Source organism: Astatotilapia calliptera, chromosome 3 (genome assembly GCF_964374335.1).
Source record: "Astatotilapia calliptera chromosome 3, fAstCal68.1, whole genome shotgun sequence".
Lineage (NCBI taxonomy): Eukaryota > Metazoa > Chordata > Actinopteri > Cichliformes > Cichlidae > Astatotilapia > Astatotilapia calliptera.
In genome coordinates this window covers 1,527,195-1,541,047 of record NC_137424.1, presented here as the reverse complement: position 1 = coordinate 1,541,047, position 13,853 = coordinate 1,527,195, and the positions used below count along the sequence as shown (strand labels likewise).

General features: G+C 45.5%; 1 protein-coding gene across 16 annotated transcripts in view; it reads left to right on the top strand.

The window, feature by feature from the left end:
- The window catches only part of ank2b (ankyrin 2b, neuronal), a 156,251-nt gene that overhangs the window by 73,567 nt on the left and 68,831 nt on the right, over positions 1 to 13,853 (top strand). For all 16 annotated transcript variants that reach the window (XM_080296444.1, XM_080296440.1, XM_026159524.2 and 13 more), the window contains exon 2: positions 9,971 to 10,072. In XM_080296444.1, the coding sequence (XP_080152570.1) occupies positions 9,971 to 10,072 (102 nt within the window). The remainder of the gene's footprint in view (positions 1 to 9,970; positions 10,073 to 13,853) is intronic.

The following is a 13,853-nucleotide window of genomic DNA, read 5'->3' as shown; positions in this document are numbered from 1 at the left end:
AGCCAACCAACGGAGACACAAACTGCTGCAGTAGCATGAACTTTACTATCACCATCATATGCCTTACCATGTTTGGCTTATATTAATATTTTCAAATATATCTCCAGGTCTGCATTTTTGCTGATTTTGAAGAGTGAGCTTAATAAATTTTTCTTGAAAGTTTTCAGTCTCCATTAGGTCTGTTTGTTTTGGATGCTAGCTGAACATTACTCTGTGTTCAACATTAGCACCTTTTTCTGCAGTGCAGTGGGAGTTTTTCTGTCACGGCTGAGCTGAGCGATAATTTGAATTCACTGTCAGGACTAAGAAGTAAAAACTAGAGGACGTGGACCCCAGACAAAGCAATGAGGTGCCAATAGATGTTATATTAGTGTTACTAGCTGGAGGCTGGGTGTTGTCTTTGCATCTCCATCAGATTCTTTCCCTCACCAAACACATTTCCTTCTCATCTCTTAAACAGCGCTGTGGGCGTTTGGCCTGTTATTTTAGGCAAGCTCACCTTCCCTCCGATAACATTTTCCTCTCTGTTTTGCTTTTTTTGAGATGCCTGGCTGAAATGAAATTGTACTCACACATATTTAAGTAAACAGAGCTAGGGTCAAAACCCACTGAGGTAATCCTCCCCCCGTCTGGATCCAGGCCAGGCGGCAGCACTGACAAATACAAGTGGATATATATTAGTGTGAGTGCGGGTGTCTCTGCTTTCTGATTGTGCAGCACTTTATCATCATACATAATGTGTTTCTATTCTCTTTTGCATTGTGAACATACATTGTACTGGACTGGACTACAAGTGAACTCTAATGTTATTGTGTCAGAACTGCCACTTACTTAAAGCAGAGGTACTCTTACACTGCAGCGTGCATGTGGATCATGTTCAGCTGAGCTGCTGAGAGGAAGGAGAGTCGGGAAGGAGACGGATCGCAGCCTGACACACGCTGTGGCACATTTGGAAAAGCAACCATCCAATCAGGGGCTGGTTGCTGTGGATGCAAAGAGTAGAGGCACCACTCAGATACTGGGTGGGTTGAGGTTCAGGTCGCACAGAGAGAAGAAACCACTATGTCCTCACAGATATACAGTATTGCACCCAGAGATGTACAGCCTGCCAGACCAGTAGACACCAAGACCATTGTAAACACATGGAGGGGATGTTTAACAGGCTGGGAGCGCCAGAGGTGATCCACAGGAACCAGGGCGAGACGTTTGAATCCTGTGTGTTTGTATGTGAGAAAGTGGGCATCCATTAGACGACAGCTGTGACGACATCTGTGTTTAGTTTGAGGTGCTGTAGTTGTCGATTTTTTACACATCTTTGAAATATTTATATTTGAAATATTAGGAGACGTACTTGTGCAAAGGTAATATTAAAAGGTTGTAGCAGAACGTAAGATATAAGACAGAAGTCAGAGTACAGTGTTATATGAAAATAGTAATAATACAAGAGCGTGTATACTTATTACTGGCTAAATGTGACATATGGCACGTACAGTAACATTAACAGTCTGAGCTGCTTTTTTGAGTCCTCTTGTTACCCAGCGGGAATTCCCCAACACTGACTCCTGATTGGACAGACGGGCTTTACAGATGTTGCAGGAATATGCCCAGTGCTTAATACTACAACATCTGGCCATAAAACCACCTCGTTGTGACCAGACAGTGACAGCAGCACCTCCAGGACCAAGGCCTCGATCTACTTTAGGTTCAGGGTCACTGGTGTTTTCTTCCAGCGTATCATAAAACAACACTTGTTTGTTTTGTTCATGTTGTCACTGCATGTCAGTTTATACTGACTTTCCTATTAACTCTAAAAGGCTGCTTACGCTGGAGGAAATTTGGTCCTCGCTTTGCTTTGTACTTGCAGTTGCCAAGGAAACCAGTATCATCCACACTGTCAAAAGTCATTCAACGGTGTCCTCTCACAGGAACTCACTTTATATTTGAATCAGCAGTGGCCCACTTCTTCAACTGAAATAAATCTCACATTTGTCACACACTACAAACCATCTGGAGGTAAACACATTTCCCATCAGCATTATTTTGATAGATGATGGGAATTAGTAGGTAAACCAAGCTGGCTTCCATCGGCTGTGACACCTGTGTTTCATTCAGATGTCGGTCCAGCCTGTCAGACTCGTCTTTGGTAAAGGAGACATCCATATCTGTCAGTGTTACTAAGGTCTGACACTGCAGAAGACTTTCTGCAGGTTTCTCATTTTGAAGCAAAATCTAAGCATAAACCTTATCTACATCTTTGTTTCCATAGCAACACAACCCTCCTGTGTCTATAGTTCATAGTTTATTTCGAAAGCAGTTGTGTAGCTTGTTTTTATGGACACACAATGTCGTCCACACCTCTAACTGAGATCTGTTTATCACTGATGGAAACAAGCTGAATATGTTCAATATTTAATCCCAGATCTGTGCTTCAGTACCTGTCTGCACCCTATACTGCATCACGTTCGTCTGTTAGACTGTATGGGCTTTTGCACGGCAGTTCATTTATGAGCTAACATTAAGCTGCTGGGTCTCTTGTGTTGGTTTTCATTTGTCAACGGACTGATGATACCTGATGCTGGTTCTACCTGAGACCAGTTTGGTGGTTTCCACTGTTATCATAGAGGCAGCCCTGGTTGTAAATCCACCTCTTGCCCGGACGTTGCATCTCTCCCTGGTTGGATGGATGTATGGATGTATGGATGGTTGGATGGATGGATGGATGGATGGGTGAATGGATGGATAGATGGATGGTTGGGTGTATGGATGGATGGATGGGTGAATGGATGGATAGATGGATGGTTGGATGGATGGATGGATGGTTGGGTGGATGGATGAATGGTTGGATGGATGGATGGATGGACGGATGGTTGAATGGATGAATGGATGGATGGATGGATGGATGGATGGATGGTTGGATGGATGGATGGATGGATGGATGGTTGGATGAATAGTTGGGTGGATGGATGAATAGATGGTTGGATGAATGGATGGATGAATGAATGAATGAATGAATGAATGAATGAATGAATGGATGGTTGGATGGATGGATGGATGGATGGTTGGATGAATAGTTGGGTGGATGGATGAATGGATGGTTGGATGTATGGTTGGGTGGATGGATGAATGGTTGGATGGATGGATGGATGAATGAATGGATGGTTGGATGGATGTATGCATGGATGAATGGTTGGATGGATGGATGGATGGATGGATGGATGAATGGTTGAATGGATGTTTGGATGGTTGAATGGTTGGATGGATGGATGGTTGAATGGATGGTTGGATGGATGTATGGATGGATGGATGGTTGAATGGATGAATGGTTGAATGGTTGGATGGATGGATGGTTGAATGGATGGTTGAATGGTTGGATGGATGGATGGTTGGATGGTTGAATGGATGGATGGATGGATGGATGGTTGGATGGTTGAATGGATGGTTGGATGTATGGATGGATTAAAGAGGGGTGTGTGGGGATTTTTACTGGCTACACTTTGTGCAGACCAAGTGTTCCTTCAGCTACTTGCTGTGTTTCACGTACACACAGAAGCATCTAGATTACATCTTTCCCCACTGCAGTAACATAAAGTAGTACAAGTGGCTTTACTCCCTGTCCCCCTCCCTCCCACAGATAGTGAGCCATATGGCGGATGGCAGATTAAAAATGTTTGTGCCTGCCCTGCCCATTGGATTACCAGCCCACTAATGGGGTATGAGTGTGTGTGAGACTGGGGGTGGGGGATTCTGCAGTCCTTAGAGATAAAGAAAAGTAGTGACTTTCCTGCTTGGCCTGTTTAAGTGTGCTTGAACAGGTAGCTGTAACTCTGGCTTTGTTTCTTTGTAACATATTTACCCACGTAGTCATTTTTTGTCCTCCTAAACGAATAAATGACAGTAAAACAAAAAATACCCTCATTAAGTAAGTTACAAGTAGGAGAAGTGAAACTGAGAAGTGTTTTGGATCTAACTGCAGATGTTTCAATAAGGCCAGGATTCATTTTCCACTTCCACGAGTGTGCTCAGGTCCACAGATGGTTTCTGACTTACTCTTTGTTACTCCGGTAATTAAAGGCCTTGTGCTGATAAATATCACAGTTCTTCCATTGCCCAGGTGTAGCTAATAATATATAGCTTCGTCAGTTTTTTATGAACTTAACTCTTCAAAGGCCGCTCATCGAAATACTTGGTGACGAGTGTGAAGCAGCAGGAAAATATGTTTGTCCCTCATAGTACTGGATTTCCTGGATATGCTCCAAATTGCTCAGATTGGACTGGTTTTCACTTTTTGAAGGATCCACTTCACTGACCGTGTTCCTCACCATTCATTTAAATGATTTCTTTCTAGTCACTTTCTAATCGTTCATTCATAGAAAACCCCAGAGCTCCTTCTCATGGGCTTGCACTGGCTCTCCACAATGAGAGGTCTTTCTCCCTACGCTAACATATTCCACCAAATGGTTTAGCTGATCTGTTTAACAGTGAGATTATTGTGTGAGTCGTGACTTAGAGGAGTGCAAAGAGAATGAGACATTTACCTCCCTGATGTCCCACACAAGGACACACATATGCACACGGAGAACACAACACGGCCACGTCTGAAGCTTCTGTTAGACAGCACACCGTTAATTGTGCTGCCATGAAAAGGTCTGTGTGGCTTTTAATTTGCATTCAGTCCATCAGGATCAATACGTCCCTGCTCTGGGCTACAGGCTGACATAGACCTGTATTAGGACAATACTGCGTCTGCTTCCATTAAACAGTGATTGAAGTAAAGGTTGGAGACCACGGTGCCACAGAAAAGTCGCCGAGAGGGAGGGACGAGTGTAAAAATCCCTCGTGTGAGCTTTAGCTTCTGTTTGTGTGGGTTTAATCTGACTACAGTGTTCTGGGCCGACGATCTGAGCAGTGACAAACGGTCAGTGTGCTGCCCTCAACAGTTTTTGATCCAGGACAGCACTTTAGCGCATGTCCACCCAGCATGCACCGGAAAAGTTTCATTTGCACTATGATGGTGGTATGTAGGAGAAGGTCACATCAGGCTGTGCTGCAACACAACCAGTCTAACTATGGCCTTGAAACTGATTGTGCGCTGTTATGTAGTGATAGAGAATAGTGGGTGGAGCTTCTTTGATGCCTCACAATGTCCAAAGAAGAATCTGTGTATGACAGCAGGAGTGACACTGGCTCACAGGAGCAGTTAATATGAACACCTGATAAACACCTGTAGCTCTCGTGGAGCACACCGGAGCTCGGACGCTCTCGTGACGCCACGTTAACATGTTGTTGTTGTTTTAGGCTCTTTCCAAACACAGTCAAGTGGAAGCTGCAGACGTTTTCATCACTTTTAGAGGAAAACAAATGTATATATTAACAGAAATTAGGCCCATGTTTGCCTCACAATGCTTGCTGTGTCTGCGGTGGTCCTGCCTTGTTTAGCATGCCACCCAATCACCACCACCCTCTCCTCCCTCGTCATGCATAGCTGGGCTGGTGGGTGTAAAAATAGCCGGGTTGGAGGGGGTGGAGTACGAGGGGTTGTTAGTCAATGCTCATTGAGTTGGATGCTTTAATGAGGAAACAGTAGCTCTCTGCTGCCTGCACTTACAGGCGTCCAGTCAAGTGGTGCAACCAGGACAGGACCTCGTCCCTGCTGTATGGTAGCCTGTAAGCTTTTAGGGGAGGGGGAGGAGGGACGGGGAGGGGATTATCAAAGTGATTAACTCACTTAGAGTCCTTTACATTCTGATGAAAGACACTTATATAAGTTGAACCATGGGCAACACAGCCGTGTGTAAGGTGTGCGGCTCAGACAAGGGCCTGAGGACGGCTGGGAGCCCGGCTCACCTGGACCTGAATGCTTTGCCAGACTTCTACTGCATGGAGCATTTTCCTGTGCAGCGTCCTCTGATCCTGGTAAGAGCTCACATTCAAAGCACACTCTGTGTTTGCCTTTGAGTTGGATGTAAACAGATATGGACAGATATGTGTCTCTGTTGGTGTGCACATGGTTTGTGCTCTCTTCAAAGGCCAGTGTGACATTTGTGTTCATAAAGTGTCCCGGCACAGCAGCATGTGGGCTCATGTATCTCATTTGAAAAGCAATGTAATCACTTCAGCAGCTGTTGGGAACACAAGACCAGAAAATATCACTTCTTCAGTCTGGGGTCACTTTTAGTGCGTGAACGTTTGCTGTGTCAGTGAAACAGTTTGTTTGTGTCTTCATTGAGTGACTCGTGCAGTAAGTGCGTCTCAAAGGGCTTTGCAGCGCTCTAACACAGAAGTGGAAACATGGATGCGCTCTGGTTCCTAATGTGTTTGCTGACAGTGGAAGTTTGGATCGAATCATCAAAGGCTCAGCTGTGAGTAGGTGACTACACAAGTCCTCGGAGCTCTTTGTTTGAAAGCTAAACCCTCAGACTGAGATCAGCTGAGTTGCTATAAACACACGGTTCCTAATATTTTCACCCCTGTCGATCCTCCTGCTGTTCTCAGCATCAGGTTTCATGTTATGATTCAGGTCATCACTCCGGTATGACCTTACACTGACCCTTTCCTCCAGGAGCACAAGTGGAACATTCCCACTGGTCCTGCTCAGTGTGGGTCGAGGGTTCGGTTTTCCTCAGGTTTGTCGCAGAGCAAAGGAATATTTGTCTGACAGAACTACAGCAGCAACTTTATGCTCGCGTGGAACCATTTTGGTCATTTTTATATTTATTTGGCAAATTCTGGTCAGTTTCTCAAACAGCTGCAGGCGCCAACTCAACTGAACACCACTCAGCTGTTCGTCCACACCTGAAGGAGACGGACACTCTTTCCACCATGGAAATCATAATGAATCTATCCAGTCAACACCTCCACTCTGCAGGCTTTTAGCATCTTTGAGGGCCTTGTTTTGGTTTGTTTGGCTTCGACGCTGCTCTCTACTTTCTGTTTGTCTCATAAATGTGTTTTCCTGTGTCTGTGACACATGTCCTTTTTTTAGACGTGGACAGCTCGGTGTCTCGACCTGTGAACTTTGGCCTCCTCTTACTCTGCCATGTTGCAGTCCAGTGCTTGAAAGGTCCTACCACGTCCTCCTGCTGCTTTAACAGAGAGCGGTTTATGCTCCAGGTCCTGCATTGGTGATCCGGATGTTAACACGTGTAGGCAAAGATTTGATTGGCTGGAAACAGTCGTGTTCAGTTCAGCCACCATTAATCATGATACTGATGAAACATCAGACTGATGACTGTGTCAGGATGTAATGCCGGTCCGTTCGTGCCAACTCGACCACCACCAGGTGTTGTTGTGTCAGCGGCACAAACAGAGCGGCACCAGGGTGAGGTGCAGTTGCTAATAAACACAGATACTGTTGTTCCATCCAGCTAGAAATAGAATTTGTTCCTTCATTCAATGTCAAGCTAATGTTTGTGTTTATTTATAAGCCTTGTTTTTAATCCAGGCTAAATGTGCTCGTTAATAAAATCACAATCTGGAGGTTAGTTGGGTCAGTTTAGGTTAAATAGCTGCTTAGTAGGAGATGACTCCACCTCTTTATAACTGTTTGTGTCAGGGTCCTGGGTCTCCTGACCCAGCGTTTTTAGTTCCTTGTGATGTTTGTATTTTTGTACTTGTGTGAGTTATTCTATGGTTTCTAGTTTCGATCCCTTGCCCTTCATGTTGCTCTGTGTCCCCTCTGTTCTGTGTAGTCTGTGTCTGCATGTTTGAGTTTCCCTCTGTGTCTCTCGGTTCTTAGAGTCCTCTGCCTTATGGTTTATGTCTGTGTTTCTTAGTTGCTGTCTCCACTGTGTCAAGTTCGCGTCTCTGTGTCATACTTCCTGTTTTACTTTGAAGGTCCGTGTCTTATGTGAATGTGTCCTGCTTTGCTTGTCTCGTCAGTCCTGATTTCTCCCAGCTGTGCCCTCCTTCTGTGTCTCATTCCCCTCGTTACTCCCCAGTGTATTTAAACCCTGTGTTTCTCTGAGTCAGTGTCGTGTTGTCCCTCTTGCTGTGTGTGATTCTCCCCGTGTCTTCTGGTATGTGTTATAATTAGCTTTTCCCAGTTTAGTTTTGTATTGCTTGTGTTCTGTTTTCCAGCAATAAAGCTGTGCTTTTGAGTTCAAGTTCTGTCCCCGTGAGTTTGCGTTTGGGTCCAATCCCTGCCTGCCACACAGCGTTTCATGACAGTTTTATTTGTCAGTGCCTAACTTTAGTGTTAACATAATCAGTTCTCACACATGAAGGCCAAACTCGTTATTGGATTTTTAAAGAGTAGTAAAAACGTCTAGTTTTCAGCTGCCATTTAGTTAGTTTGAGGGTCCAAAGTGAATCAGCAGGGCTTGGAAAACGAGCTGTGCAGCCACAGTTTGAAGGAATCACCACAAATAACGTTTCTAAGAGAACAGGATGAGTTAGCGAGCGTCGTGTAATGTTCAACATTTAGAAATCGTTCAAAAGGAAGCAAGTGTTTTTGGCTTCATCTGAAACAGCCTCGTCACTATGGTTACCACGTCACTATGCTTGTCTCCATGGTAACTGGAAGGGGTATGGATGCTCCCAGCCTTAGCACGAGCAGCTCACAGTATTCGTGTCGGGGACAGTTTGCATTGTTGAGCTCCTGGCACTCTGCAGGTGCTGGTGCACGAGCACGAACAGCCTCATGATGTCATGAAGACACGAGCGTCAGTGAGAACAGACACGGTGTCGGTGATGTTGTCACAGACAGCAGCTTCATGCAGCTGCAGCTTGTGTCTGTGCTCCTACCACGAGTTCAGTTTTCGAAGGACGACGGCTGCTGCAGTTCCCACCTTTCTCCAGCGTTTCTCATTCAAAGCCTCGCTCGTCTGAAGGTCCTGTTGGTCTTCATGTCGCCATAGCAACCAGCCAGCGGCAGAGATGATTAGGGCATGATGTGTGTCGGCAGCCCGACATGAGGATGCTATCAGGCTTCACTGTGCGAACATGAAGACGCGTATCTAAGCTTCTCTTTACTGTGCTTTTATTCAGAAAATTAAACTGGGAAAGAAATCTGCGATATTACAGCAACACAGATTTAAGTGTTAACAATATATTTTACAGTGATATATCATTTTATTAGTGATAGATAGTAAGTTGCTTTAATTTCCCTGTGGTAGAGAGAAGCTCTGGGTCGTATATACTAATGAATATTTGATTTGATGAAATCGGGACTAGTTCTAGATCGGACGCCAGCACGGCGTGGGGAGAAAAAGTGATGCAGTGCAGTTCCCTGCAGTAGCCAGGTGGTAGTTGACTGCAGGTGAGCTGGAAACATCAAGGCTGTGTCTGAAGCGGGTCTCACTGCTGCAGTGCTCTCTGTGCTTCACTTGTCTATGCACATGAACGGCTGTCATTCAAATTCTTCGGCAAACTTTGATGGCTAACAATAGATCCTCCTCCTGAAAACAAGCAGTGTTAGAGAAACAGCAGTGTTGGTGCTGCATTTGACCCCTGAACTCCTCTAACACAATCTGAGTGCAGCACACATCAGCAGTGTTTTTCTGCAGCGGGAGCAGAGAGCTTGATTTAACTTTGGTGGAGGAAAATGCTGAATCACTCCTCACAGTGCTGGTCTGTTTCCAACTGCATCAGCATCCAAGAACAGGGAATGTCCTTCACAGCAGGGACGTTTCTGCGCACTGAGGGAGATCAGGGGTGCAAATGCACCGATGATACTTTGTGCAGTGTGATTTTTGGCACTAATAATTTAGACTTCTTATGGAAAACGTGAAAATAGATCATTGCTATTGATGAAGGCACAAAAGCCTTTTGCAGACTAGGTGTGTTTCTTTAAATGCAAACATAATTACTGAAGGATGGCGTTCAAGGATGGCGTTCAAGGATGGCGTTCAAGGATGGCGTTCCAGGGGCCTCGTGTCGTCATTAGACATGAACAGGAGTCTGTGTGCGATGTTCTCAGGCAGCCAATCAAGTATGTGCTTTGTAAAGTGTGCTTCTTCTCTGTTTCTTCCAGTCGGACAGTAACACAAGTTTCCTGCGAGCAGCCAGAGCGGGGAACGTTGACAAGGTTTTGGAATACCTGAAAGGGGGCGTGGACATCAGTACCTGCAATCAGGTAGGAAAACGCAGACACATCCACACAAGCAGATCTGCTGTCTATCTACACCAATGGCTGCACAGTGTGGACAAAAAAGAACATCCATCAGGCTTTTGCCTTGGTGCATGCTGGGTAGTTTTTACTTTTTGTCCAACTGCCAATATATTAGGGATGCACCGATATCGGGTATCGGTGCATCCCTAATATATTGATTGTTTCTTCTGAATTGGTGTTTCTGATCGATTTGGCTTCTCTGTAAGAATTAAAAATGGCAAGAGTCTGTAAGCTTAAGCACAAAACTTCACCAAGTAGCTTCTGTGGGCTCTAAACACAATCAGAATTTCAGCAGCGCTGACGTCAGAGAGCAGGAGACAGTTTCATAGTTGTTGTGGTACCAATCAGGCAGACAGAGCTCTTTGTTTCTGTCAGGTGAGACCGCTTTGACTGCTCTGCCGCGGCTCGTAGGTCACACATATTTACCTGTTTACCAAATAAACAATGTAAATTTGGCCCACTGTCACAGGAAACCGTGTCAGTGGTGACTCACAACCACTGCCCCGCCCCACAACAGTGATCCTGAAACTGTTGTTATGTAAGCTTGGAGCGAGTTAGCATGTTGTCACATATCTTTGCATTTCAAAATCCACTGGCCACGCCCCTTTCTATACATAGTCTGGTTCCAGGTGTTACCTGCCATGTGCAGCTCATTAGGTTGGAAAGGTGACCCGTATGTTTTAAAGGTGTTTGCTGCCTTTCTCTCCCACATACGAGGCTCCCTGCTCGCCTGTGTCGTCTCAGCACTGTTGGTGATGCGTTGAACAAACAAGCAAAAATAATGAGCCCAGTGCTTTTTGTTATTGTTTACTACACATGAATCCTTCTTGGGTTGTTCCAAAGCAGGTTGTGATAATCCTTCTTCTGTTATTGTATAATCAAATAATGTCCCTTCAATCCTGCGAGGGAGAAGTTTGATCCGAGGGAAGTGCTTTATTTAGGTGCAGTCATTATCTGCTCTCATGTATCAGGATTCCAGCCGTGGATGAGACACTGAAAGCTGATAGGACGTAAACGGTCCTGCCCTGGCAACGGTCATAATGAGCAACACAGTAAACAGAAGTCACACGAAATGGAAGATTGGCTGGTGTCCATGTTGTGTGAAGATGTTTGGCGTGACGTTGGCGTGGATCACTTTGACATTTGACATTACACTGTGTCTCTCTCGTAGCGCGTGCTGCTGCTGCTGTCAAGAACTTAACTGAGTGGCAAAGGCCAAACGCAGCTTCAATGTTCTGAAGTAAACACACAAAACTAAACATCAGTCAAATGTGAACATCTCTGTATCCATGTCAAGAGACATGCAGCAAATGCTCATCTCTTGCTTTCTACAAACGAGTCATTGATCCAGCATCAAACACTGAACCGTGCTGCTGAATCACTGTCTGCTCCTCACACTGTGGATGTGTCACTGTGTAAAACCTTGTAGATTGTGTGATTTTTGGCGTCACAAACCTTGGATTTGATGAACTGAAAGGTTCTGGGCGCTCGCTGCTGTGACTAGCCGACTATGAGCAGAAGCTCAGGGTTGGACCTCGATAAAGTTTACGGCTGATTTTTGCCAATTCTGCAGTCAAATGTGAACATTCAGAGGATTTGGCACAGTTTCATTTTCCAACAAACCCTCCAGGAAGTATCACCCAACATAAAGTTATAAAAGTTTTTGCATATTTCAGTTGCTGTGGACAAAACGAGGCGAGAGATGTTAGTGATGGAGAAGTGGGTGGAGCGGTCATGGAGCAGGACAAAGGGTGGGTGGGTGCAACAGGAAGAAAGGGCTCTCTGAGGTCATGGGCTGTTGTAACATCAGCAGATGCTCAACATAAGTGCAAAAAGAAGCGAGCAGATGCAATTAAATGTTTGTACACAGGAGATTATTAACTCAGAGAACTGTTTTCTATTTGATATCCTTTACTTTGTTATTGTCCTTTGGGCAAAAGTAACCGAAAACCCTTCATCTCTGCGATCTGATTGGCCACGCGTCTTAAAAAAGGAAAAGCTGTTGGCTGTCTACCTGCATACGTTCGTATTTGTTTGAGACAAGTGATTCAAAAACAGCAGGACTAAAGCTGAAATGCATATTCCTCTCTGCGACTTAACCAGCTGTGGAAAACCTATATAACCGTGTATAGGGGGTCCCAGATGGCCATTAGCTTCAGGGGGCTATCTGATGATAGGGGTGGGGGTGAAAATGGAGTGGTTATTGTTAGACTTTCAGAAAAAATGTTTACAAAGTTTACAGTGGGGTTTTTACCTGGTGGACTAGAGCAGCGGTCCCCAACTCCCGGGCCTCGGACCGGTACCGGTCCGTGAGTTGTTTGGTACCGGGCAACGAGAGTTGAGGCTCAGGTGTGAAATGTCTGGTTTTCAGGGGTTTTTTCAGCGTTATTTTGTTATCGTTTTTATCGTTAACTCGGTTTTCCTGGGTCTTTTCACATGTGTTATGAATAAATCTTCTTTTTTTCAGTACCGGTACTAGTTTTATTTTGTTGTATTTATCCGTGACACCTTAAAGGCCGGTCTCTGAAAATATTGTCGGGCATAAACCGGTCCATGGCGCAAAAAAGGTTGGAGACCGCTGGACTAGAGAGTTGGTCCCTGTGCCTTTGGGTCAGGGAGAGTACCCGGCCTTCATAGCCTCTGGTTGGGATGCTCAAGGGAGGATGATCCATCTTACTGAGAGCCTTCAGTCCTCACATGGGCAGCAACACCGGAGGAGCTGGTGACCTGGAGGGTGTGATTGGGAGGAATGGCCTGCTTGTTCAGAGCCCGGGTGGGTCCCAGCCGGCAAAGCGAAAGCAGCTCGAGCAGAAGTTGAAGCAGGAGGTCAGTGAGGCCACTGAAAAAGACTTTCAGACTTCCTCACAATGGAAACTGTCAGGCTGATCAGGAGGGAAAGCACTGGTCACATGCTGTGTAACGGGGTGCTGCTGACTTCAGGTGGATATCGTCTGGTGGTGGAAGGAATACTTAGGAATACGTTTTTCATCTGTGTCTGTGGACACCTTTAACAAAGGGGGAGCGGAGGTTGGGGGGGTCTCACGCCTCAGCCTCCTTGGGAAGGTCTGACCCAGCGCTTTGGACAGGGGAGTTAGCTCATTGGTCAAAGCGTCAGGAGGAACATGGAGGTTTTGGTCCTGGAACCGTGGACCAGCTCTTTACTCTGTGGAGGATATTCAAGCGTGCTGAGGAATGACGTGTGCGTTTGTTTTGTAGAGTTAGAGCATTGGACCATGTCCCACGGTGTGGTGGGTGCTTTGGGAGTATGAGCTGTTTGGTCCCTGTAACCATCGTCAACACACTGAAGGGACACAACCTCATTACATTTCAGTGCCCTCCAAAGGTGTGTTTAGTCTGCTCTGGTGCTCCTCAAACCAGCTTTCCTTTACCTGTAAGTCCCTCAAGAGAATTTGGATTCAGCTCTGAGCACCTCCCTGTGTTAACACTTAGTGGTGGCAAACATTTTGAATAGCAGACACCAGGATCACTGATGCTCGGGTTATTGGCTCTCACATAGGCCAACGTAACTGCAGAAACTGTATCCATGTATTCATGTTCACATTAGACACGTATGGCTCAGCTCAGGTCTGGACTCGAACTATGAAGTGCTGCAGGTTGTTTGGTCCATCGATGCGATGCAGTCGGAGCTTTATGTTTATAGAAAGCTCTGGTGTTTAAGACACTGTGGAAGTTTCCTCAGCAAGAGTCAGAGTGTGTAACATGCTGTGTTTATATCATGAGCATT